Genomic DNA, 27859 nt, shown 5'->3' with positions numbered 1-27859 from the left:
CTTGGTTTTTTTTAATTGCGTTTTATGATTTTAAGTTTAAATTTTTTTTAAGTACAATTGTTTCTTAATTTTATTAGAATTATAAGAAAAAGCTCATACACTTTTAATGTTTAAGTTACTAAGATAAAACTGTGAAGATACTACTAGAAAATAATATTTTGAGTTGCTTTAACATAATAGATAAATGTTCCAGATCAGTTATGATCAGTTTTGCTTAATTCATTTAGGATAGTACATAAAAAAGTTAATACATGAGGTTTTAAAATAGTACATGAAAAGATTATATATGATAAATGTCTACATGATAAAGTATTATATGATGAATGTCTTAGTATAGTACGTGAAAAGGTGATATATGATAAAATTCTTAGGGTTGTCATGAAAAGGTGATGAAATAAAAATCTAAGCATAGTATATGAAAAGATGATATATGATTTTTAATTAACAGTACAACAAAATTTTCTTTCATACTGCTTTTGTAGAAATAGATTCACTGCGTTTTGATATTTGAAAAAAATTAAAGAAAATTTATAGCTGTTATTTAAGTTATTAAATATATAAAAAGAGGAGGGACAATGATATTCATATGTGCGGAATGAACATAAAAAGAGGAGGGACCATAATATTCATATGTGTGGAATGAATGATATACACAAGTATTGAGAGTAATAATGATATTCATTAAAGAGGATTGCGGTCATAATATTTTACGGAGAAGCATAAAAGTCATATTTAGGAGAGACACTGGTTAAAATACAACTGGTTTTATGCAGATGTTACTAAATCTTATTGTAAAAACTAATTTTGATTTCTATACTTTTTCATATACCTTATTTTTATTATTTTTATTTATTATTATTTTTATATACCTTATATTTTATATACCTTAAAACAAGAACAACATTTTACAACTTATTTTTTATATAAGTTTATAACAAGTTATCTCTTTTTGTAATACTTTTGTTTATTTTATGGGTAATACCATAAGTGTTTTTTGTTTTAGTACGTGTTTTTCATAAATATAATGAAGATTTTTTATAACAACTATTATTTTTTATATAAGTTTATATCAAGTTATCTCTTTTTGTAATACTTTTGTTTATTGTTATGGGTAATACCATAAGTGTTTTTTGTTTTAGTACGTGTTTTTCATAAATATAATGAAGATTTTTTATAACAGGCCAACTATTTTTAACCTGTATTAATGATTTGACTTTGGAGTTTTTAAAAAATTTCTGGTATTCTTTGAAAGTTTTTGTATCATTCCATTTTATATAAATGAAATTATTTGTTATATAAAAAACAGTAAAATTTTAAAATTGTTTTACTTGTATAATCTATTTTTATATAAATGAAATTATTTGTTATATAAAAAACAGTAAAATTTTAAAATTGTTTTACTTGTATAATCTATTTTAAAAGTATGAAAGCTGCAACCGTAAAACATACTTCGTGTGAGAAAGATTTTGTTTTAAAGTCTATTAAAAGTGGAATAGTAAGTTGTTTTTTTAACAAAAATATAACATTTTGACTATTTATTGTTATAACAATACCAGGTTGTTAAATTGAAGTAGTGTTGTTAGTTGAAACGAAATGATTCAATAAATTTAAATGTTTGTCGATCTAATTGTCAGTTAAAATTACGGCTTTGCTGAATCATGAAAGATTGAGTTATTGTATTTTTACTCAATCTCACATGACCATAGTAGTATTAGTAAAGAGAGAAAGAGATGCAATCTTATGAAATGAACAGAGGCTCAAATTTGTCAGCTAGAACAGATCCAACAACATTTCCAATTCATTTTGGACCTTGTCTAAAAGAGAAAAGTCTCATTAGAAGAGCTAGTCCACTGAAAATAATGTTCCATTTTAGGATGAATAAGAGGTTTATAGATGTAAAAAATGAATCAGGAATAAGAAAATGGCAAGCGTGATAAAGAGAGACAAACTTTTCAGATTCTAATTTTCCAATGAATTATATCGATGGTTTCTATAAGAGGTCAGTAGTGAAGGATAGTCCAAGAAGACATTAAGTAGAGGACTCAGTACGAGTGTTTCCATTCATTGATTTAGGAATATTAACAACACTGCAATAATAGTTTTAATTGGAATAAAATTCACCAGCGACTACAGGCCCCAAACTATCATAAAAAAGAGATCATATTAAAATGTCTGTTCTAAGCTGTCTGTTCTAAGCAGTCAAAAAGATATTTTTTCAAGATTAGAGCAAATAGGTAAGATCATCTGGAGAACCACTAATACAGATGAAGAACTCTAGGCCAAGTATTGGACTTGGTGGATTGTTAGTGGTTGGTAGAAATTAAGTAGAGTGTAGTTTGCGAAATGAAATGATTCAATAATTTTACTAGATATACCATATAAAACAAACTTATGGAACAGTATGCTAAACATTATCAAAGATCTTTTATACGTCAAGATATGGTAAAATTGTTCTGTTGTAACTGATAACAAGTCAGCAGCAGAATAAAAGGATCAAAATCTTTTGGTTTTCAGAAAGTTTTCGACTTAAAAATGAGAAAATTATTTTAAGATGAGATTATTGATTCAAAGAATTTGCTAATAATAATAACAATAATAAATGATTGAGCAATATAAAGGTTCAAAGCATTCTCTAGAGTTTCTAAAAGGTGGAACCACACATATACTACTTTTAAGCAGGCAGGAAATCAAGATTCAGTTAAGCACATGTTATGGAGTAATAATAGTTTAGAGGGTAATGAATAAAGTTCTAGAAAGCATTTTTGTAAGACTAATGTTATCTAGATTGCTGTAGAAGAGAATAAGTGAGAAATAACAATAAGCAACAGAAGTAGGAGTAACTTGGATGTCTAACAGTAGATTAATTTGTTTCTTTGCAATGACAGGAAATGTGTGGCCATTAGATTCAGGTGATAAATTAAATAAAAAGTTCTGTTCGAAAAGTTTTATTTTATCCTTGGCAGAGGTAATAAAATTAGGCATATGTATGAGAGATGGAATGTTAGCCTTGCTTTTGTTAATAACATTATTATAAATTTTTAAAGTCTATCTTCTGACATAAGAGATATTCTAGAATCTACCTTCTGACATAAAAGACAAGATTTATTATTATTAGGATAAGGGAACTAAGTGCTAGACAATACCATTTTACATTTTTCTCATGGTTGTTCTTGTGGAAAAAATAAAAGAAATGAGTACCAATAGAAATAAAAGCTGCTGAAGAAAGAAAAAAATAACAAATGAATTTAAGTTAGTCTTATGATACTAGTAAGAAGTGTAATGTAAATAACTGGCGTAAAAGAAGTATGCGATAAAAAATTTAGTGAGATCATAGTAAGGGAACTGAAACTGAGCACAAGCTAGTGACTATGGCATGACAAGACACAAATCAAGAAGTGAAGATAAGTCAAGTTGTTTGAAAAATGAATCCTAAAGTTAACTATTTAAGTAAAAAATTGAGGAAGAAAAATACTTTTAGTTTTAAAGCCAGCAGGGTCAGTGGTTCAAGCCTTTGTAATGAGCTTTAAAATCACTAGAAATAACAATATTGGCTGAGGGGTAAGGAGAATGGGTTTGGTCAATTTTATCAGAAACATGAAAGAATAATCAGGATTCAAACCTGGTATCATAACAAATAGATGAATTCAATGGATCAAAGGATAATAGCCATCAACACTATTATCCTTCTAACACTGGAATATGAAACCATCTAATTTGAATTAGTCTTACAAAAGAGTAGGTCTGGTGATTTTGAAATAATTGAAATTATTTTTGTAGTGGTGTTGTTTATAGAAATAATTCTTTATAGAAATAATTCTTTAATTTGAAGTTATTGGAAAATAGTGAGATATTATTTGATATTATTGGAAAATAGTTAGATTATTTGATATTATTGGAAAATAGTGAGATATGTGATATTATTGGAAAAAGAACGTTCAATACTGCTTATTCTTTATGACTTTGTTTATCTCATGCTGATTTATTTGTGGAGAGGGTTAATGAAAAAATCAGGGACCAATTTTCATAGCGCATCTCATTTTATAAACAATTTATTGACAGACTGGTCTTTTTTTTCCATGGATCTGCAGATGCGGTAGTGGTGTAGTGGTAGAGCGCTTGCTTTATAAGTGAGAGGTTCCGAGTTCAATCTCCACCGCGTTCCTGGTAGTACCGCGCTTAACTTGTTTCTCCGCGCAGCGACCTTGTTCGGAGTTTCGGAGTTATAGAGTTGAGAGAGGGTTATACCACAAATAAGTAGCCTCCTCGTCTGTAGTGGCCTTCTCGGCCTAGAGAAGGTGAATTAACAAACAAAAAAAACAAAAACAAAAAAAGTAGGATTAACATCATTAACAAGCTTTTAAATTTATAAATGCTATCCTATTTATGAATGCTATCCTATTCTATCTATTTATGAATGCTATCCGATCTTATTTTTATGTTTTAAATAATGAGATAAATAACTATAAATTGATAAAGTTAAATGTCAGCCATCTCTGATTTTAATAGATTAAATTATTCTAATTAAACAATCTCTGATTCTAGTAATGTTAATTAGATTATTATATTATAGCGATTGGATGGCAGACAAGCATTTGATTATCGAAACATAAGTATACAGTTTGGAATTGATTATGGTTGTTGTGAAGTCCAGTTAGGTGAAACAAGGTAAGTTAGATTGATTGTGAAGAGCAAAATACATTAGAGTAAAGAATAATTTTAAATAAAAATTGATTTTTAGGAATGCAGATTTGATTTTTTTTTTAAATCAATATTACAGGAATTCTTTTTAGATTCTTTTAAAATTTAATTACATAAGCTTATCATATCCGTAAAACTTTGTTAGGGCTAACTTAGTACATGTATAGGTTTGTTGTTTTGTAAAAAAATGATAAGTTAGTTTTTTGAGTAATAATGAGTTATAAATATTGTTGTGAGCAAATCTTTTATTTTGCATTCATATCTTATCTGCTAGGCCTAAAATTATAAAATGCTTAAAAGTTCTTGCTAAAACAGAAAAAAAAGTTCCTGATTCCTGACCTTAGCCAAATGTTATACCTCTTGACAAATGTTAAAATAATAGCTGCAACCTTGAAAATATTAGTATGTTAAAGTTTTCTTTTTCTGCAAAAGCTTTATGTTGGTGTTATCACACCAACCCTACCACATCAAAAGTACTATGATGAGTCTACAAATAGAAATATTTTTACTAAAATTAGATCATTTTAACATAGCAATTTACTCAGCTTATTTATTTACTTAATTATTAAAATGGATTTTAAATATAAAGTTTCTTATAATCTTAAATTTGAATAATAAGTTTGCTACAGAAAAAAGATTTTCTATATATTAGATTCAACAAAATGTTATCAAAGTGTAGCAACTAGAAATATTTACTGGAATTGAAATGTTTGCTGCAAGTTTTTATAAAAAACTGTTATAAGAATATCAAGTAGCATCTATTATTGATTTAATTTCTTATTAAATGTCTATTAAGCTCATCTAATTAATAAGCTGGTTAACCCATATTTTTTTACGCATAGTTTTAATTAGAGGCTTGGGTTAATTTTAAAACTGTTAAACAGTTTTCTAAAAAGTTTCATTATCTTAAAAGTCCTCTTTCCATCATCAGATTTGATGATGTTGGAATTTGTTGAAATTTATCTATTTTCTTTGCAAAAAATGTTGCGGTTCATCAATTTAGTTTGCGAAAAATCGATTTAGTTTGCAAAAAATTACGTACTTTCAACTCTTGCTATTGAATTGTATCTTCTCTTTGGATTTTCCAAATATTTGTGCGTAATTTATTTTCTGATGTCTTTTTTGGTCATTTTTTAAAAACTTAAATTAAATGGCAAAACTAAAACATTTTTTTGAAACGACACTGTTGTAAAAATAAAAATAAAAATACAATTAAAAATATATTAATATAACCACTGAAGAAAAAAAAGATGCATTTATTCTTTTACATTTATTTTGTGTATACGCTTTATGATTATAAATACATTGTATTGTATCATTTTTTTGTATCTCTAAAGTTGGGCTTGGTTATCAAATTAAATCTTTTTAAAAACAAATTTAGTTATGGTAAGTATGCAGACTTTTATTATAGTTTAGGATGAATATTTACAGCAGTAGACGATGTATGTATATTTTTTTATATAGAGTACTTGCTCAAACATCATGTGAATTAGTTAAGCCTATTGGCACAAGACCTACAGAAGGTCAACTTCATTTAAATGTTGATTTATCACCAATGGCATCACCAAGTTTTGAAACTGGAAGGTAGTTGATAGGTTTTTATTATTATTATTTAATATTGTTGTTTCTTTTATTATTATTACAATCTTGATGGTTGAAAATAGTAACAATATTTTAATTCTTGTTTTATATATTTATATATATATATATAACTATATATATATATATATATATATTGTTAAAACTATATTATGTAACTTTAACTTTATTAAAAGAAATGACAGAGATAGTTGCGCGATAACTGTGTTATTTTATTTAACTCCAATTAAACCCTATTTGCAAAAGATCCACTAAAGATTAGCATCATTTAAATGTTGATTTATCACCAAATCATAACTCAGCAGTCAATTACAAACAAAATAATGAGTTTTATTTATTACCTTAAGAAGGTGGGGGAAGGGGTGGAGAGGGGGAGGTGGAGGGGCTGGTGTGTTTGAATTCTACAATTTTAGTTTAACCAGTTATTCTTAATAAATTTTTTTAGAAATGTTCAAAAAACAATTTTTTTTTTTGCTTTTTTTTTTTGTTGCTTTTTTTTTTTTTTGTGGTTGGTTTTCTACTTCTATTTTTAACATTTAAAAAATGTTTTAAAACTTAGAAAGTAGAATTCTTTGCAGCAGTTTCTTTGCATATAAAGTTATGCAGTTTTATGTTTAAATTTATGCAGTTTAAATTTTGATTGAAAAAATGATTGCGTTTGATTACTTGCTTCTAATTTTATAAACTAACATTAAATATCAATTAAATGAAAAATATTGCAACAAGTAAAAATAAAAAACTAGTTTTGAATCAAAATAAACAATTTTCTCCCAGTCAAAAGTCTCCTAGTAGTTAATGAATTTTATTATACAAAGTTGCTTTTACTCAAGGTTGTTCTTGTCTTTACTGATTACTGCTCAGTAGTCATAAACTATTAGTTTGTAAAAATGCATCAAAGAACTTGGATGATTATATCATTCTTAAAAATATAGTCTGGCAAAATTCAGCTATATTCATCAACAGAAAAAAGGAAAGTATTGTTGTGTGATACTGAAAAAAGTGTTGTGTGATATTGATATTGAAAGTGGGTTTGAAGAAAGAAACAATGATGGAATAACTGATGATTATTATGTTATTGATAAAGCTTTTTTAGAGTTAATAAAATAATTACAAATAACATTGAGCTTGAGCATAAGTGTAGCACATTTCAATCAGCTTCAGAAAAAAAGAATAGTAAGCTTTACAGGCGCCCAGGAGAAATTCTATTTTAATTTGTTTAAAATTACAAGGTGGCCCATTTACTTTTTAATCAGATTTCAATGAATATATTGAAAAGGAGAAAGATTTGTTAAGTACCAAAAACGTCTGAGGAGTGAGATTATTTATTTTAGGGATATAAAAGTGGTTTTAATTCTTGAATTTAAACCTCTCTTTTAAAGTGTGTTTTTTTTTTTGTTTTTTTTTTTAAATAGATGGTTACTTAGTAATAAATATATTTGTACAGGATGGATTTTGTATCAGCCAATGTGGATAAAATAACTTTTAAATTAATTAAAGTCAAGTCCTCAAACATATCTCAGCCTAAATTTATTTTTTAAACTTTGCTGGCAACATGTTTTTAATTTATATTTATAAAAGCTTTTTAAAACTTTTTTTCAAGATTGTATTCATTTATGTGTGGGATGTTTATTGAGGTAGTTAGAACAACCAAACAATCTTAGTTGTTTATAAGTATAATAAACTCAGTTTTATAAGTGCACTTCAATATTGGTTTATCTTTTGTAATAAAATTTAAGAACTTGATAAAATACATGTATCGCGTAATTAGAAAATCACACTAGAATTTGGAAAGGAAAAAAAAATCATTTTTAAATTAAGAAAAAGAAATAGAGAATTTTAAACTCATTTCTTATGAATTTAGCAGTTATTAAATCTTATTTTGTTGACCAATGTTATAAATTGATTTATTCAAGGAAATAAACACGCTCTTGGCGCTTTACACTTACATTAACTTTTAGTTTTAATAAGGGTTTTCTTTTAAAATTATCTTTAAAATGAAAAATACCAGTAAGATATTTAAAGAAAAATTCAATTAAAAACCTATTTTAAAATAAAATGCAATTGTTTCATTCTTTAACTTCAGATGCTTTATCTTATATTATAAATAATGTTGCATTATAACTTTTTTCTCATTTAGTTCATATTGACTGTAATTTTCAAATATTTATGCATTTTGAGATATTTTTCACTTATTTTATTTACTTAGCGTTTCTTGCTCTGAAAAATATAAAACTTTGGCATTAATATATCTGACATAAATGTCACAGAACATAGATATTTGTATTTGGTATCAAGATTAGTTTTTTTTTTTTTTTAAGTATCCACTTCCCCACCACTTAGGATGTTCTATTCACCTCCCCAAGGTTTTTATCTGAGAAGTTCAGGAATACTTAAGTATTTACTATAAATTATGTATCAGTCATTTTTTGCGCTTATATTTTTGACTTTTGGTACTTATTGAATTATGCATCATTTCTTATTTATTTAACAGTTTTATTTTTTAGTCAAAGTATGTATTTTTAGAGGTATTTACTTTAAAAACCTGTTTAGTTATTTATTATCCTGTTTCTCTACAAGTAAGTTTGTTAAATATGTTTTTTTAGAATGACAAGCCAGGGATTAGAAATTAATCGTTTAATAGAAAGGTGCATAAAAGAATCAAGATGTATCGATGTTGAATCTTTATGCTTGATAGCAGGAGAAAAGGTAATGTTCATATAACATGCAAGCGCATGTTTACATATATCTATGTAAAAGTAATGTTATCGTAATGACTATAGAGATATCATGTGTATTATATAAAGTTTTGTTAGTCACAACATTTAGTTGTAAAGTTTTTTGTTTTTTTTTAATTAAGAAAATCTGGTTCCTAGGTGTGAAGTTTAGAAAATTCATTTATGAAAAATATGTGAATACATTTCATAATGATTTATTTTATAATATATTTTTTATTATTTTTATTATTATATTATAATATTATAATATATATTATTTGCATTTTTTATTGTTTTTTTTTTGTAATAAGCAATTTTATTCTTCATAACAGTTAGGTAAAACAAAAATATAAATTTTTTATATTAATAGTTTTTAACAGCAAAAGTTATATAGAAAGTTGTTACTGATATATATTATTTAAAAACATGAAAAGGTTATAATATGTATTATTTTGACATGTAAGATTGGTTTTTGACTCAAAAAATTTACAAAAAAATTTGGCATGAATTTTACAGAAAAACAAATTATACCATTTATTACGGACACACTTGACAATATTGTGTGTAGTTTATTTACATGATTAATCTTTCAGAATGATTAATATGGTTTATCTCCTTTTTTAGATTATTATTTTTCTTTGAAATGTATTGTTTTTATAGATGCCAAAAAATTTCATAGGTGTATGTTACAAATGGTTTTTAAAGATTTATATCTTTAACTGCTAACAGTTTATGTAATAGTATGCTGGTAACTGTTTTTATAGATTCATGCTGGTAACTTTTTTTATAGATTCATACTGGTAACTTTTTTTATAGATTTATGCTGGTAACTGTTTTTATAGATGTAAAATGCTATCAATTTCTATAAATAGTAAGCTGCTAATGGTTTTTATAGGTGGTAAACTGCAGGAGTTATAGATTTAATCAAAAGAATTGTCAATCAATTGTAAAACTGTGATTGTATTATAAATATGTAGTGAAGTTACCTATGAATGTGCTTGTTGTTATTTTAAACTGTTAGTAGATTTTTTACAATATGGATGTATATGTATTTTTTACAAGAGTATACAAAATATAATAATAAAATATTTACAATTACAGTGTAGAAAATTGAATTTGTTGTTGTTTTCAATATTTTCAAAATTACTATTTTACCAACAGTTGTTAACAATTTCTTTGACCATAGGTTTGGTCTATTCGTGTGGATATTGTGGTACTGAATGATTGTGGTAACATATTAGATTGCTCTTGTATTGCTGGTATTGCATCTCTTGCTCATTTTAAGTAAGATTTTCTTTTGTTACAGAATCTTTCCTTAATAGAAGATGTGTAATAAAATGCTCTGCGCTGTAAATGATATTATAAATTAAACAGACAATTAAGCAAAAGCAAACAGTAGATAATATAAAGCTGTTAAAGCAAGTTGCGTTAAAGAATAAATCCTAACAGTTGTTGTTGTAGATTTCATTTTAATCAGTTTAAAATTTGTAAATTTTATAATATAAGAATATAATAAAATTTACAAATTTTAAACTTATTAAAATAAAATCTGCAATAATAACTGTTATGTTTTATTCTTTATTATTAGAATAAGAATAAATTTTTTAGTATATAAAAAATTTATTTTCTAAATTAATTATAGTTTATATTTATAGCCTTGTACAATTTTTGTTGTTGTTGTTGTTGTTGTACTTACAGTGGGTGCTCATATTATTAGAAACACGACCAAATTTTAAAAACTTTGTGAATAAAGTTCAAAATTAACAAAACATTTTAACAAAATAATTTTTTTTATTTTACAAATAGTATGTATGTACCTTTTACTTTAATCTGGGAGTTTGGCAACATTGCATTTCATCTCATTATGAAGTTATAGGGTTTTTCCCGAATTTTGACAATTTTGGCAGTTATACCTGTGTTGTTGTCGCGTGAAGTGCTGTTTGTGTATTGCTCTCTTTTTAAAGTTTTCAAAGATTTTTTTATTGTTTTGTTATTGAGTTCTATTTATGAGTCTATTTTTTACAGTTAAACATGATTAAATCAATATTTTTACATATAATTTGACTTCTATAACGGTTTACTAGAATCACGTGTTTTGTTCAATATGGGAAAGACAAAAGATGTTTCACCTTCAAAAAAAAGAGAAGTTGGAGCATTATTGAAGAATACTTCTTATTCTCAAAGGTGTATAGCATCAATGACAAAGGTTTCAGTGGCAACAGTCAACCGAATAAAAACAAATCTGGACAAAAATGCTGATTATACTCCTCAACGAACAGGACATTGTGGTAGAAAACGGCTAACAACGCCAAGAGACGATAGAAAAATACGAGATATTTGCCTAGAAAATAGGAATAAGCCTAGGCGAATACTAACCACTTTAATACAAGATGCTGGAATACCAGTATCTCCAATGACAGTTCGTCGCCGACTCAAAGAACAAGGATTTAGATGCTGTCGACCTGCTAAAAAGCCTAAGCTCACTCTAGCAATGCAACAAAAACGCCTTGCTTGGGCTAAAAGTCATCGGCATTTGACCCTCAATGACTGGAAAAATGTAAGTACTTCATTTATAATTGTACACATTCCATTTAGAGATTTGCCTACATTAAAACTTTGACTTATAAGTTTTTTTGATGTTGTTTAGGTATGTTTCTCGGATGAATCGACAATCCAGATATTGATGAACAAATCACAGTTTGTGCGTAGACGAGCTGGAGAAAAATTCCACAAAGACTGCATCTTAGAACGTGTAAAGCATCCTCTCAGTATAATGGTATGGTCTGTCATTAGTGGACATGGAACAGGGCGCTTATATATCGTTGAGGGAACTATGCGCCAGGACCAATACATAAAATTTCTTGACACAAGATTGGTACCACAGTTGAAGGAATGGTTCCCAAAGAACCAAAAATTTACATTTATGCATGATTCTGCCCCATGCCATAAAGCAAAGAAGGTTACAGAGTACCTAAAAGCAAAGAAAATTCCAGTGCTCACTCACCAGATTTAAACCCTATTGAAAATCTGTGGGAGATCATGAAAAGGGAAATTGCTTCTGAAATGATCACCAACAAAATACAATTAATTGAAAAGATGATCAAAGTCTGGCACAATAACATAGATATTCAAAATAATGCAATAAAATGCATAGAAAGTATGCCAAGACGTGTAGAAGCGGTAATAAGTGCCAAGGGAGGGATAACAAAATACTAAAATAAATCACCAATATGTAATCTTTTGCTTGTACAATAGTGGAATTATTTAAAAAAAATATAAATAAGTATGTTTTTTGTAATAAATATAGACCGCAACACTCAAAAGTTACGAAAAAATAGTCTGCAACCTTTTTATTTCTATAATAAATAACCTTTAACACATAATTTTCAAAAAAAAGACAGTGTTTCTAATAATATGAGCACCCACTGTATTTTTTTTAGTTTAAAATTATGACATGATATATAACATTAATTAATTAAATATATAACATGATAAAACTAGTGTACTAATAGTTGATAAGAGTGATAAGATATTTTTCTTCTCTATAGGGGTGACTATTATAATATTTTATCATTATTATTATTCATTAATTGAAAGTTATCTTACAAAAATCAGTTGTAAGCAGCACACAACCGTGTAATGAAATTTTAATATTAACAAGAAGTCTGTGTCTGCATGCCTCCAGCCAAGTATTTATGATTTGGTGTCTATTCATAAAAAGTAATGCTAATGTATTTTCAGAAAAGTAATGCTAATTTATTTTCAGAAAAAGTAATGCTAATGTGTTTTCAGTATGGGAATCAGTAAGTAGGGAACAATCTATAGTCTTTATGAACCATAGATGTGAAAAAGTTGATTCACATAATTATGTGTATCCTAAATTTGAATTTAACAGGTTTAGAAATAAAATATAAAATGTAATGTATTTTCTGAAATCTAAGTTAGTACCTAAGTGTTAAAGTAAAAGTAATACATTTTATTGAATATTTTTTATTTAGGCATCATGATGTTACAGTAACAGGCACTGAAGTTATTATTGTGAGTTTTTTATTTGCTTTTTATTTTAAATGTAATAAAATTATATTATGAATTTATTATTCTAGTTAATTTTATTATTATTTATGTTGGGTTTTTCTTGGTTTAAAAAGAATATATATATATACACACACACAGGACTTGAAATAAAAAAAGTCACCTAGTGTGTAATGTTTATATTGTGATTGTAATATGTTGTCTAGCGCGCTAGAGATAATGTCTGCAAGAACCATCATGAGATCTAAAAATTAGTGAAGACTGTTCAAAAAAAGTTTTTTATTTGTTATACAGCATTACAAATGTTTTGAAGTAAGATGTGCAACAATTATTAATAATATTCAAAACATTGACTAATGTTTTAAAGTAATATCTAGAACATGACACTATGTCAACGAAGTAGCTCTTTATACTTCCTAACTTCTTGCTTATTGTTTGCTCATGATTGTGAATTTTTTTAAACTATTTATTGGGAGAAGAAAAAAAAAATGCAGCCAAACAAAAAAGTGCTTATAAGTAATTATTGAGTTTTGAAGAATAGTAAACATTTTAGAAATTAGCTGTAACAACTTAAAACTGTTCATTCATTATGTGCAAAAAATACATATTCTACATTGAAGCAAGTGACCTAATATTTTATATCAGTGCTTTGTTAATTGAAAGAAGACCTTTTTATAAAAAATCAATTAAATAGCTTATCATTTTCTCCCACCTAAACTCCTGAGCAAGTGTGATTTTATATTCTCATTATAAACTGAATGAGCAATGCTTATCGCTCCTAATATTATATTAGAGTTCCTAATATTATCAAAAAAAATTTTACAAAATTTCCTGTGCTCAATAAAATATAAAATCAATTTTTTTATACTATTTAAAAAAAAACCAATTAGAAAAGCTATTAAAATTAAACAGATTTCCAGTAAAACAATAGTAAAAACAAATAATATAAAGAAAAGAAAGGAATAACATTAATGATGATTTAGACCTTCAGTGTCGCTCTGACATGATTAACTTTTTTGTTCATATTTTACAAACTTTTCTTAATTTTGTGATCCCTTTTTGTCACAGCTTCATTTAGAGTTGAAAAGCATTCATTACCAAATTAAGAAAATCATGTTTCATTGGAATGAAGGTGTTTAAGTATGTCGGAGTTTTTATCCCTCCTACGGTCTTCAAATATTCTAGTTTTAAAATGACAAGGTTTCTCACCAATGTAACAGAAGATATATCCAGCACAAATAAATTTGTAAAGTATGAGATAATTGAATTCAAAAGGGAGGATCTTTATTAAAAAAAAATTTGAGATGTTTTAATTAATGTAAAAACAAGTTTTGCAGAAACTGGTTGACAGTATCTGAAATTTTGCCTATGTAAGGAAGTTTGAAAAAAAAAAGTTTATATTTGTCTATAGGGTAATATTTAAAAAAAAAAGACTTGATCATATAAGATGCGTATATTTTATCAAGAAGCCAAGTTGGGTAGATATTTTGTTTTAATGTTTTAAAAAGGTTAAAAATATAAGAATGAAAACCAAATTTTGTCTTGTTAATTTTAAAATGTCAACATTTATTGAGACCTTATATTAAACATTTATTGAGACCTTATATTAAACATTTATTGAGACCTTATATTAAACATTTATTGAGACCTTATATTAAACATTTATTGAGACCTTATATTAAACATTTATTGAGACCTTATATTAAACATTTATTGAGACCTTATATTAAACATTTATTGAGACCTTATATTAAACATTTATTTTTATATGCAAAAGAAGTAAAACTATAAAAGTTAGTATAATGTTTAAAATAAATGTTTTTATTAAAAATTATTGTTAAAATGGAATTATTAGTTTGTATATAGTTACATCTAAAAAGGAAAGTCTGAATGCTACTTCTTTTTCCATTGTGAACGAAATTTATTTGTGTCTGGTATTGATGTAATCAAAAAAACTGGAAGCATGAATTTCAGAAGGAAATACCACAAAGATGTGGTCAACATATCTTTTATAAAAGTTTGGTTCGACTCCACTATACGATTTTAACTACTTTTCTTTAAAATTATCTGTAGAATAATTTGCGAGAACCATATGCATATGGTGAACCCATTGCTACTCCATTGATTTGGTTATAAAATCGTTCTTTTAAGGAAAATTGTGTTTGAAAAGTTGCAGAGTAAAATAGTTTTATTAATTTTTAAATTAGGGTTACTGTTAAGAATGAAATTCACTGCCATGTCTATGGTTTCAGGTAAGGGGATGCTGGTAATTAAACTAGACACGTTGTACAATACAAAATATTGATTAATTAAATTAGCACTATTGATCTCATTAACAAATAAAAACAAATCTTTTGTGCAGAACTCAGATGGTATAAGCGGGTATAAAAAATCACATAAAAATTTTGCAAGCTTATAATTATGTTTTAATAGATGAGGCTATCGGTCTGAGACGTAAGATTTGATCCCGGTTTACAATACAATGACAGTTTTCTGTGTTAGGTTTAAGAATAACAATATTAAAGTTTTTACTTAATTTTTTAAGGATAATATCCTTTTTAAAGCTCTCTTGATAAAAGATTATTATACAAGTATGAGTTTGCCAGATGAGAAAGTTCCGATTTTATATGTCCAGATTCTTCATTCTTTTTTAATTTGGTCTGAATAAAACTATCGATAAGCTTATAAGATAAATATATGTCAGTGCGTTTTAAGCATCTAGGTGGATGTGTATAATTTAAACCAAGTTTTAATATATCCAGCTCTTCATCAGAAAGAAACTCTAAACTTTATACTAATTTTTATAGTTTGACTTCTTTTGTATATAAACTAGGTCTTATTAAATGTTTAATTGACAAGGCTTTTGAGATTAACAACACAAATTCTGAATTTCATTCTTATATTTTTAACTTTTTTAAAACATTAAAACAAAACATGTACCCATTAATATTAAAACAAAACATGTACCCAATGGATATATAATTAGCTAATGTGTACTAATGATGTTTGATTTGACAGCACAATTTCAAAGAAAAAGATCCAATCCCATTAAATGTTCATCATATGCCTATCAGTACAACATTTGGTTTCATTGATGATGGGTAATTTTTATTTTAGTATTTTTTTTCATTTTTTTTTTTTCAAAAAAATCAACTTTAGTTTAAATGAATTTATTTTGCTATGTTTTGTAATAATTTTATCAACAAAATGTATAAAATATCAGTTGTAAACTAATTGATTACTTTATTATACGCATAAATTACAATATAATAAGTTTAAAAGGATTTATATTAGAGTTATTACCCAGAGGATTTCAAAAATTTCTGTAAATGTATAGTTCTATCAAAAGGATATTTGTAAATATTTTTTTTGTACTAAAAGCATTTAAAATTGTCTAAGTACCTTGGGTTATAGTTATAGAACACTTTTGGTAACTATATTTTAAAGTGTGTAATGAAAGTTTATTTATCAAACAGTTAGAATTGTAAAAATGAAGCATGTTTATGTTTGTTTACGTAGTTTTGAAAATTTGAAAATTTAGTTGTAGCATGTGATGTATTAATTTATCTTCCAAGTTCATACTCGATTTTTTTTTTAAATTGTAGTGAACAGATGATTATTGATCCTGAAGAAAAAGAGGAGAGTATTCTCTCTGGCAAGCTTATAATGGCATTCAACATTTATGGTGAGGTCTGTTGCGCTCAAATGAGTGGTGGAGTCTCTTTTGATTATGAACAGGTTTTTTTATTATTATTTTTTTGTTTGTTTATATGTGTTTTCTTTTCTATAAAACTAAAATTGGTGTTTAATGCATTTGTTTACACCAGATCAAAATTTCTGTTCCAAATATCTATATCCTGAATGTTGTCTTAGTAATAATAACATCAGTAATAATACAATAATAGCAATATATATAAGGTTGCAATCAATCAATGTGCCAAAATATTTTATAACTCCAAAAGGATATAGTTGATTATTATAAATTTTGATTTAATTTCAACAAATTTGTTGACAAAAAAAAATTAGTATTTGGCTAGTGAACCAAATTTTTTGGGTTTACATTTACATAGAAAAATGGTGTGTTTTGTTAATATGTAAAATTTGAGCGAATAGAAAACTCATGCATATCAACTTGTTATATCATTCTCTATGTAAAAATATAAATAAAAATCTTATCTTTTTTCTGTAAATCTTTAATTTAATATTATTATTTTAATGTTATTTTAGATTTTACAATGTGCAAAGATTTCTTCAGTTAAGTCATCAGAGATAACTAGCATAATAAAAACTGCCCTTGATGAAGACAGAGCAAGCAGGTGCTTTTAAACAAGCTGATAAGCCTAATAAAAATTTATATGTATAATAAAGTTATTTAGCTATTAGTTATGATTTATACTATGCAGATATTTACACTATTTATTTATTTATTTATTGTAAGTATTTACAATATGTAGTGTAAATATCTGCACAGTATAAATCATAAAAAGTTGCTAAACAATTTCATTATACTTATATATATTATAAATATTTACACTATTTATTATACAATACTATTTAATAAAAGAGCTCCTGTGCCTATGAAAAAACGTCCTGCATTAAAAGATCCACCAAATCTCATCACAAGAACTGTTGCAGAACCTACTCCTGTTGATACTATTTGCTTGAAAGGTAATCTACAATTAGCCAAATATTTTGAAATTGTATTAACACTTTTTTGTTTTGTTTACTCATTTACACCATCCCTATGTCAGTCAGTGTATATGTAAATTAACTTTGTAATTAATACGACTCTCTCAACTTTTGAAATCAAGTACAAGTCTTGATGAACAAGGTTGCTGTGCAGAGAAACAAGTTGACTGACCTATAAGAATAAATAGATAAAAGATGTGTTTACATACATTAGTTTCTCAAAAAAAAATTGTTTTAAATTAAAGTTCTGAAAAGTGCAATTAAAATATAGATATATATATATATATATATATATATATATATATATATATATATATATATATATATATATATATATATATTTTTATATATATATATAAATATATATATATATATATTTTTATATATATATATATAAATATATATATATATATATATATATATATATATATATATACAGGATTCATTCATGGCACTCAGGGAAAACCAGCGAGAAGTTTTTAAATTTTGAAAATCAGGGAATACCTGGAAAAGTCCAGGAATTTTTCTTGAAAATCTTTTAAATCAGGGAAAACTCAGGGAATATTTTTTATTTTAATATTTAGATTGAAGTTACTTTGCAGTATCTAGTTTTTGAATCTTTTAATATTGAAAGTTGCTCACTGCAGTGGTTTTATAACATTTACAATATACAGTAGCAATATGTTTAGATAAATGGATTACTATAGTAACTATATATTTTGGGAACAAGGATTCAGTTGCAAAAGTAATATTTTCTTCAAAATAAACAGGGGAAAATATATACTTTCCACCGCACAAACTCAGGTAAAAATACTTAAAAAGGAAAAACATAGGAAAATCAGGGAATTATCAGGGAAAATGGATTTTCAAAACTGCCATGAACCCTGTGTATATATATATATATACACACACACACATACCTATTGTATTACTTATGGCGATAGATTTTACAAAAAAAACCAATACTTACAGGGACATTATGGGAACATTTTTTTTTGTAAAAAAAAATGTCCCCATAAGCAACTTTTATAGAGAATGAAAAGTAAATACATTGACTATCAAATAGCCTGACTCACAACAAATTGCTGCTACATCGACTGAGGGTTTGGTTTGAGTCGGCATCAAGGTCAGGGCTAGGGTTAGGGTTACGGCAAGGTTTAAATATGGCTATATTACTACAATTAATCGTTTTTGTAAATAGATGAAAAAGAAGAAAAGAAATATAATAAATAAATAAAAATAACAAAAATAAATATAGAAAATATATTTTTATAATAAAATAATAAATTTAAATATGTATAAATAAAAATAAAATAAAATTTAAAAAATTTATATAAATATGATAAAAATAGTAGAAAAAAAGTAAAAAAGAAACTTTATGGGAATAAAAAAAACATGTCCCTGTAAACGCTGACTAGGAGTGTGTATTTATATTTATATATATATATATATATATATATATATATATATATATATATAAACACACACATATACAGAGAGAGAGAGAGAGAGAGAGAGAGAGAGAGAGAGAGAGAGAGAGAGAGAGAGAGAGAGAGAGAGAGAGAGAGAGAGAGAGAGAAACCCAAGAGAAAAAAAATCTTTTTTTCCTCTTGGGTTTTTTTAGGCCATAAAACTCATTTTTTTTGGCATTCTTTTAACTTTTTAAAGCAGTTTTTTCTTGGTATAATTTTTGGAAGAGTTTTGTTTTATTCTATATGTAGTACAAGACTATTATAACCACAAATGTGTGTATACCAATTTTAAGTTATTTATAATCTTATATAAATAATTTTAAGTTAGTTATAAATCTAGGTTTATTTTACGTTTTAATCTATATATATTGTATGTTTTATTAGTTTTAATTGATTATTAATTTAGTTGACAAAAGTGTTAAGTAGGGTAGCACTGTTTAGTGTAGCAATACACACACAAAAAAAATGTATTTAATCAAAAAAGTCAAAAATTTACTAATGTTAAACTGTGAAATATATTCTAAATGCATCAGCAGCTGTAAAATCTAGTGCAAATAAAATATGATTATTTTTATTTAAAAATCAATTATGCAGTTGTATTCCGTTAGTTTTCATGCATTAGTTGAAGCTTTCTGAGTCCGAGTCTCCCAGCCCTAGAACTACCTTCATCTAACAAAGTCACATACTTTTTTATATTAACTGCTTCAAAAACTGACCAAGGGCATTGAAATGCTTAGAACTTTATTAACACGTGAATGTTAATAAAGCTCCAAGCACTTCAATTTGAAAGGTAGTTGTGCTTGTACCATTTTGGAAGGTAGTTATGTTTGTACCACTTTCATAACTTGTGTTTTCAATGTTTTCAAATTTTGTGAAATGAAACTAGTTTTCTGGCTCTTTCAGTTGGTAAACGATTTCACACCATGAATGTTAGAACAAGTTGTAAAACATCTCTCATATGTTGCACTTGAAGCTGGTAGCTGAAGAATTCTAGATGTAACGTTTGATGGGTAGTTCGATAGTTCTTTATTGCATCAGCTATAGGTGACAGCAATTTAAAAAACTTTCAACATAGTCCTAGAAAACATCTGGTAGGATAAAAAGTTTTGTTGCTGAGTTAAGTCCAATGTTTTTAATAGTTGCTTATTTTTCTGTATGATATCTAAGCATGCTACAGTTGATCTCCAACTTTAAAGCAAAAACACAAAGAAATTATTGTAACAAATTGATTCAGAAAAAGATGTTCCAAAATAATCTGATAATAAAATAAATAAAGACAAAATAGAGGAACATAAAATTAACTAATAAATTTTTATACTGCTCCAACCCTGTTAACCTAAATATTAACAATTAAAAAAATTAATTTTAGACATACCAAAATAAAAAGAATTTTAGTCAAATTCAGTTTTAATTATCCTATATAAATCTGTAATTAAAATGTGTTTAATAATATTGCTATTAAAGTTGAGTTAAGTAGCTTGAATAATGAATTTTAAAATTTTCACACAAAAAAAAAAAAGAAACCTTACGTTTTTTTTCCAAAAAAAAACAACAAATAAACCAGAATCAAAAAATCACCTCTTTATTTATATTTATATATATATATATATATATATATATATATATATATATATATATATATATATATATATATATATATATATATAAATTCATATATATATATATTTATTTATATATAAATATACATACACATATATATATATATATATGTATGTATGTATGTATGTATATATATATATATATATATATATATATATATATATATATATATATATATATATATATATATATATATATATATATATATATATATATACAAGTACATACAAAGCATTTATACCCACAGAACTGCAAATCAAAAACAAGATTAACAATGAACATCTAAACTGATGTTCATTGTTTTTAATAAATGAACAACTGAAAAGACTTTAGATTCTAAGTCTATCTGAAGGAATATACAGTAAGAAAGGCAATGATTTTTTAAATGAAACTCTTATTCCCCATTCATAAAGCTGACATCTTTAACTTGATAGAGAGGAACATCTGAAAAGCACTGTCTCTAGAGTGATATGTAAAGGTGACAAGTATTGATAATAACTATGTGGCTGATGCAGATGAACAGAGGATAGGCAGAGGACCTGTGTTACATTGTTTTCTGTTTAATTATAATAACTGCTGGATTTTCTTGACTCTACTCATGGGTTTTTGCTTGTGTCTTTTTAGTAGGGAATATGCTGTCTATTATTTTTTAATGAAGGTTCAGCTTTAAAATTCAGTTTAGTGGTTTTGAGACCTCTTGTAGTAAGCTTTTCAAACTCTGTGCTAGCTCTCAGAGAACTAAAGATGCTAGCCCTATTTCAACGAAAGCTTCCAAAAATAAAAATGAGTATTGAAAGAGTTTGTATTTGATGTGTTTTAACTGTTATAAATATTCACATAATTATGTCAACATTTAGCAAATGTACACAAAATATCATTTTCAAAGAAAGTATACTGACAATGAGAATATGAAGTAAGAACTAACTCGGGTTCTGATTAATAAGTTATGAAAAAGATCTATTTGAATGAACGAAATGAATAACTACGGTTGTTGTATTTTAGAACAACATCTTTTAGCAATTGACTTTTAAGTAACTTTTTTTATTCTTTAAAAATAAATTATTTTAGAAACATATGGGTAATTATTAGTGTCCAGGGCTAACATTCTTTCCCTAACACTGTTTAATAATTTGATGAAACTTCATCTTTTTTTATTTTATTTTTTTACTTCATTGTTTAGATGTAGAACCCATTGAGGTTGAACAGTATCTTTTCTTATTTGAATTAAATTAGAAGATCTTTTTGTAAAAACTGTGTTAGCATTGCTAAGCTGCGTGCAGTTTTGAGTTTTTCGATCATAAACAAACACTTGAACTGTGTTTATCTTTTTAAAAAAAAGTTTTTTTCAATAATAACGGGTGTTTAATAAAATCCGTAAAATTTATATATTCTCTAAGTTTTTAACATTTTAAGCTTATCAACATTGGCCACGAAATTTGTGGAATTCTTTTCAAAGGACATCATTGCTTTAACACAATGCCATGAAGGTCACGTTAAAATAAGTATTGGTCATCGTTATAATATTCTATAACAAAAGGCACTAATCGCTTCTTAATGCAATAGTACAGTAAAGATTTTGGTTAATTGCAGTTTTAACAACCCTTTATCAGAAATGCACAACAAAACAAGCATTTTTTGATAAAATTTGCAGTTTTTCTATATTTTGCCCGTGCAGGATTTTGTTCAACGTTGCTTGAATAAAAAATATAGTTGCCATTGATTGTGCTGTGAGCCAAAGCGAAATAAGGTTTATCGTCAATGATTTTCTTTGCAAATTCCAATACAGGCTATCACATCTTAAGTGAATCTTTCTTGCTAGTCATTATTTCACTTTGATATCTTTTTCATTTTATTTTCTTTTTCATTTATTTTTTTGGCAACACGATCCCTTCCTTTAAATCTTTTATTTTTGAGCCATTTTCACCCACACTAGATTATGTCGGAGATGATTTGTTTTGGAATTTTTTCTATTTTGAAGTGGTCCAAGCTGAACTTCTTTTCTTAAGATTGATGCATTAAACATTTTCTTAGAAATGTATAACTTTTTTACAAAACGTAATATATATATGAAAAAAGAGTATTAAAGTTTTTAACAAAATAGATACAGGGTTCATGGCATTCAGGGAAAACCAAGGAAAAGTTTTTAAAATTTAGAAAATCAGGGAATACCTGGAAAAGTCAGGAAATTTTTCTTTAAAATCAGGGAAAACTCAGGGAATATTTTTTAGTTTAATATTTAGATTGAAGTTATTTTACAGTATCCAGTTTTTGAATCTTTTTTAATATTGAAAGTTGCTCACAACAGTGGTTTTATAACATTTATAATATATAGTAGCTATATGTTTAGATAAATGGATTACTATAGTAACTGTTTTGGGAACAAGGATTCACTTGCAAAAGTAATATATCCTTCAACATAAACAGGGGGAAATATATACTTTCCACTGCACGAACTCAGGGAAAAAATACTTAGAAATATAGGAAAATCAAAGTATTTTTTAGGGAAAACTCAGGGAAAATGGATTTTCAAAACTGCCATGAACCCTGTAGATAGTTTTTTATAACAAGAAAACTTGGGGTGTACCTTTTTTTATGCTTCAACTTTTCACGGATTTCTATTGAACACCGGTTACTTGTTGATAATTAAAAAAATATAACGTTCAACAAATTTTATATGATTTAATACAAATTGTTTAAATACATTCAATCAAAAGTGCACGTGTTTTATTGTTCAAAATAGTTTGATAAGTTTATTAGTTTTTTCACGGCCTTCTATAATAACAGGCCTTGACATCGCGCAATCAAGGTGTTTGGCTGGAACGCTGATTTATAATACTGTGTTTACATTTTTATCTATTAACTTTAGACGAAATTTTGCGTTCGCGCTTTTTTTTAATAAATCTTTCAAATTTGATTAGTTCATAAACTAGATAGCGTAACTTCAAGGCGTAAAAGTGTTGAAAGCTAGTAATATTGTCGAACTAAAGATACATTTTAAGATGATAATATTGTCGAACTAACGATAAAATATTTTAATTAAGATTCCTTTAAAATGCTGTTTACCTCTTTGTAAGGCGAACAATCATTCAACTACAACAAAAATATCAATTTGTAAATCGATTGTTTGTGTATTGACTACAAGTAGCCAAGTATATGGACTTTAACACGATTGACTTCAAAAATAAGCTCAATGAAAGACTTTAATTTCATAAAGAGTATTTTAATGAATTTAGATCCATTGAAAAAATCTCAATGCTTTTAATTTAAGAGGTTTATGTCAAAGCTTCATTACTTTACCAAAGAGGTGCTTTGTTTGGTCATTAAACTAACTTGTTTGTGGCGATATTATATTTCTGTCTTAGAGATTTTTATTAGAAAACATAGACTACCATTATACGCCCTACCTTATATAGACTACTATTATACACCCTACCTTATAAAGACTACCATTACGCCCTACCTTATATGAAAATAAATCAATAAAAGTAATCAAAGTTTAATCCTTCAGTTTTTATGGCGTTTTGCGCGATGTCGAAGTCTGTTATTATACAAGGCCTTTGTTTTTTTTTTGTTTTTTTTTAGTTTGTCATTTTTATTTATTTCAAGATATTTTTTTGTTATGTTGAATTTAACTAATTATTTTCTTTAACTTAATTTAAGTTTTACTGAAAAAGCTGAAAGATTGGTAAATAATTGTTTTTTGATTTTATTACATAAGGCACAATGTAATGCTTATTTTATATGTATGTATGTGTGTGTGTATGTGTATATATGTATATATATATAAATATTTATATATATATATATATATTAAATATATATATATATATATATATATATATACATATATATATATATATATATTAAATATATATATATATATATATACATATATATATATATATATATATATATATATATATATATATATATATATATATATATATATATATATATATATATATATGTATGTATATATGTATATATATTTGTATATACAGTATTGGACAAAATATTTGCAACCAACATCGAACAATGCTAAAAAGTGTTCCTAATTTTACATGTCTTAAAAACGAAACGAACTATACTACCACAGCAAACAGTTCAGGAGTCTGGAGTCATAGCATGCCATGACATGAGCAATCAGCTGACAGGTGACAGCACACAGGCAGAATTTCGTTGACAAGTGCCATTTTGCAGCGGACAAAACAAGTGCAACTTTTTTGGTTTGTTTCATTTTTTTAAGTCTGGTCCGTGTCAACGTCACGGAAGTTTTTTAATAATTAAAGGAAGTATCCAGAAGTTTTCAGAAGTTTCCAGAAGCATGCAGAAGCTTCCAGAAGTTTCCAGAAGAAGCATCTGGAAGCATCCAGTAGCATCCAGAAACATTCAGAAGCATCCAAACGCATCCAGAAGCTTCCAGAAGCATCAAAAAGAAGCATCTAGAATCTTCCAGAACAAGTTCACACAGGTTCATTTTACTATATAAGAGACATGTAAATCGACATGTAATTCAGTCAGTATTATCAAGACAGTTTATCGAAGTGAGTTTTATCAAAGTGTTTTATCGAAGAACATCAATACAAGAAGTGAAATACAACAAGTGTTTCAATACATCAATACAGTCCACATCCAACCAAGACGTGTTTCACAGAGCATTATTGTATCATCACAAGGTAAATGTAACACGGTAAGCCTTGAGAAGCGTGATTATTTATTTTTATTATTTTTATGACTTCAAGTGCAAAAATGGCTCCCGACAGTCATGGATTGGAACTAAGAAAAAAAATTATTGGCGATTACGTAAGTGGAATGTCACAAAAAAGTATTTGTGATAAATATCGCGTGAAAAAATGGACCGTATCAAGACTATGTTCCAAATATCGTTCTACGGGGAAGTTGGCAGCAGATAACAAAGGTGGAAGACTGCGTTCCATCACTTCTAGAGAGGACTCTATAATCGTCAGATCCGTCAAGAAGGATCCCTGGATATCATAAGTCGAGATAAAAAAAGCAATTAGAGCTGCCTGTATCGGACCGAACAATCAGACGACGTGCTGTTGAAGCCGGATTGTTTTCTCGACGCCCTGCAAAGAAACCGCTAATTTCACTAAAAAACCAGAAGAAAAGACTCCTGCTTGCTACATCTCATATTTACTGGAATGTGCAGAAATGGCGAACAGTCCTGTTCAGTGATGAATCGAAGTTCAACATCATTGGGAGCGATGGCATTTGCCGTGTACGTCGACCGGCCGGACAACGCCTCGATTTACGTTACTGCCATATGACCGTGAAGCATGGTGGAGGCAATGTAATGGTCTGGGGGAGTTTTTCTGCTAACGGTCTAGGTCCAATACATCGAAACGATGGGATAATGGACCGTTTCATGTATAAAAATATCCTGAAAGATGTTATGTTACCTCATGCTGAATGGAATATGCCAATAAAATGGATTTTTCAGCAAGACAACGATCCTAAACACACTGCAAAAGTAGTCAAGCAGTAGTTTCAAGACAACCACCTATCGGTGATGGATTGGCCGCCTCAATCTCCGGATCTCAACCCTATTGAGAATCTGTGGGAGATCGTCAACCGCAGAATTAATCGTGAAGGTGTTCGTAATAAGGATCAATTGTATGAACAAATCCAAAAGGCCTGGGCAGCGATTCCACAAAGTTTCATTGATCAGCTGATCGTATCTATGCAAGGCTGTGATCGACAACAAAGGATTCGCCACGAAATATTGATAGCGAAATACAGCTTAGTTAACATTTTGTCGAGTTGCACTTGTTTTGCCCAGAAGGAAATCAACTTTTTTTAATACTTTTGATTAATTTATTAATTTTCGTGTACAAATAATGAACTTTGTGATGAATAAAACTTGAAGAACTTTGTCTCTAAACAGTTACATAGTTATTTCTCTAAATTGAAAAAATGCAGCACTTTTATATAAAGAATTTAAATTAGCATTATTTGGTTGCACTCGTTTTGTCCGATACTGTATAAATATATATATATATATATATATATATATATATATATATATATATATATATATATATATATATATACATATATATATATATATATATATATATATATATATATATATATATATATATATATATATATATATATATATATATATATGTATAACTATTTAATATGTAGTATATATATATATATATATATGTATATATATATACATGTATATATATATATATATGTATGTATGTATGTATAGGGATACGGTACTGCTTCCATAGGATCAGGTGGTAAAAGTTTATGGGTAATTAGCGATGGAAGCGATGATGAAGATAGTGTAAACCAGATCGCAGCAAATAATGAAATAAATCCAATAAATCATAAAGGTAAAGAAACCTTAAGAGTTTATTTTTATTTATGTTAGATATAAGTATAATAATACTTTTTTTTTTAGAAGATATCGCGGATAGTGAAGAAGAAGAAGTTGCAATTCTTGATGCAACTCAACTTGAAGGACATTCAAAGTAATATTTTAATAATATGTTGGCAAAGATCGTTTTCTATTTCCTAAAAATATAAAAATGTTTTTTTTTCTTTTGTTTTTTTTTACTATCTATATTTTACTTTTTTTTACTTGATTAAAATTTAATATCATTCGTATTTCTAAAACTAAAAAATATTTGATAAGCCACTAGCTTTTCTTCGTTATTTAATGATAATGATTGATCATTCAGTATTTTGATTAAAATATTTTATATTTTACTTTTCTAGAAAATCTGGTACTGAGATTTTAAATACTACTGACCCGACCATAGATATCTCGAATACAAGCTCTATCATTAATAAAACAAATCGCAGTATAAAAAAAAAGAAAAAGAAAAAGAAGAAAATTATTTTGTAGCTTTTGGTATTAATCGGGTTTTTTTAAATCGTATTATTAAAATGATAATTATCAAAATCTTTTGTCGTTTAATTTTGTCGCAAATATTTATTGTCGAAAAATTAGTATGATTTGCTTTGGTATGCATAGTTTTCTCGTAGATGTACCGT

General features: G+C 26.8%; 1 protein-coding gene across 1 annotated transcript; it reads left to right on the top strand.

The window, feature by feature from the left end:
- Positions 1 to 1377: 1377 nt before the first annotated feature.
- LOC100212566 (exosome complex component RRP45) lies at positions 1378 to 27767 on the top strand. The gene is made up of 15 exons (XM_065814211.1): positions 1378 to 1495; positions 4571 to 4665; positions 6163 to 6282; positions 8901 to 9003; positions 10198 to 10295; positions 13010 to 13049; positions 16062 to 16144; positions 16649 to 16781; positions 17271 to 17359; positions 17608 to 17711; positions 22005 to 22029; positions 24485 to 24509; positions 27069 to 27195; positions 27264 to 27333; positions 27581 to 27767. The coding sequence occupies exons 1-15, from the start codon at positions 1424 to 1426 to the stop codon at positions 27708 to 27710; spliced, it is 1314 nt and encodes a 437-aa protein (XP_065670283.1). The 5' UTR covers positions 1378 to 1423; the 3' UTR covers positions 27711 to 27767.
- Positions 27768 to 27859: the final 92 nt, after the last annotated feature.

Source organism: Hydra vulgaris, chromosome 12 (assembly GCF_038396675.1).
Source record: "Hydra vulgaris chromosome 12, alternate assembly HydraT2T_AEP".
NCBI classification, from domain to species: Eukaryota; Metazoa; Cnidaria; class Hydrozoa; order Anthoathecata; family Hydridae; genus Hydra; species Hydra vulgaris.
This window is presented reverse-complemented; position numbering and strand designations above follow the sequence as displayed.

What these genes read in the sequence shown, in the direction of transcription:
- LOC100212566 (XM_065814211.1), top strand. Translation starts at nt 1,424, where the DNA reads ATGAAAGCTGCAACCGTAAAACATACTTCGTGTGAGAAAGATTTTGTT. An exon ending in GTCCAGTTAGGTGAAACAAG is followed by an intron (nt 4,666 to 6,162) that starts GTAAGTTAGATT and finishes TTTTTTATATAG; the next exon opens with AGTACTTGCTCAAACATCAT. An exon ending in GATGAAGACAGAGCAAGCAG is followed by an intron (nt 17,360 to 17,607) that starts GTGCTTTTAAAC and finishes ATTTAATAAAAG; the next exon opens with AGCTCCTGTGCCTATGAAAA.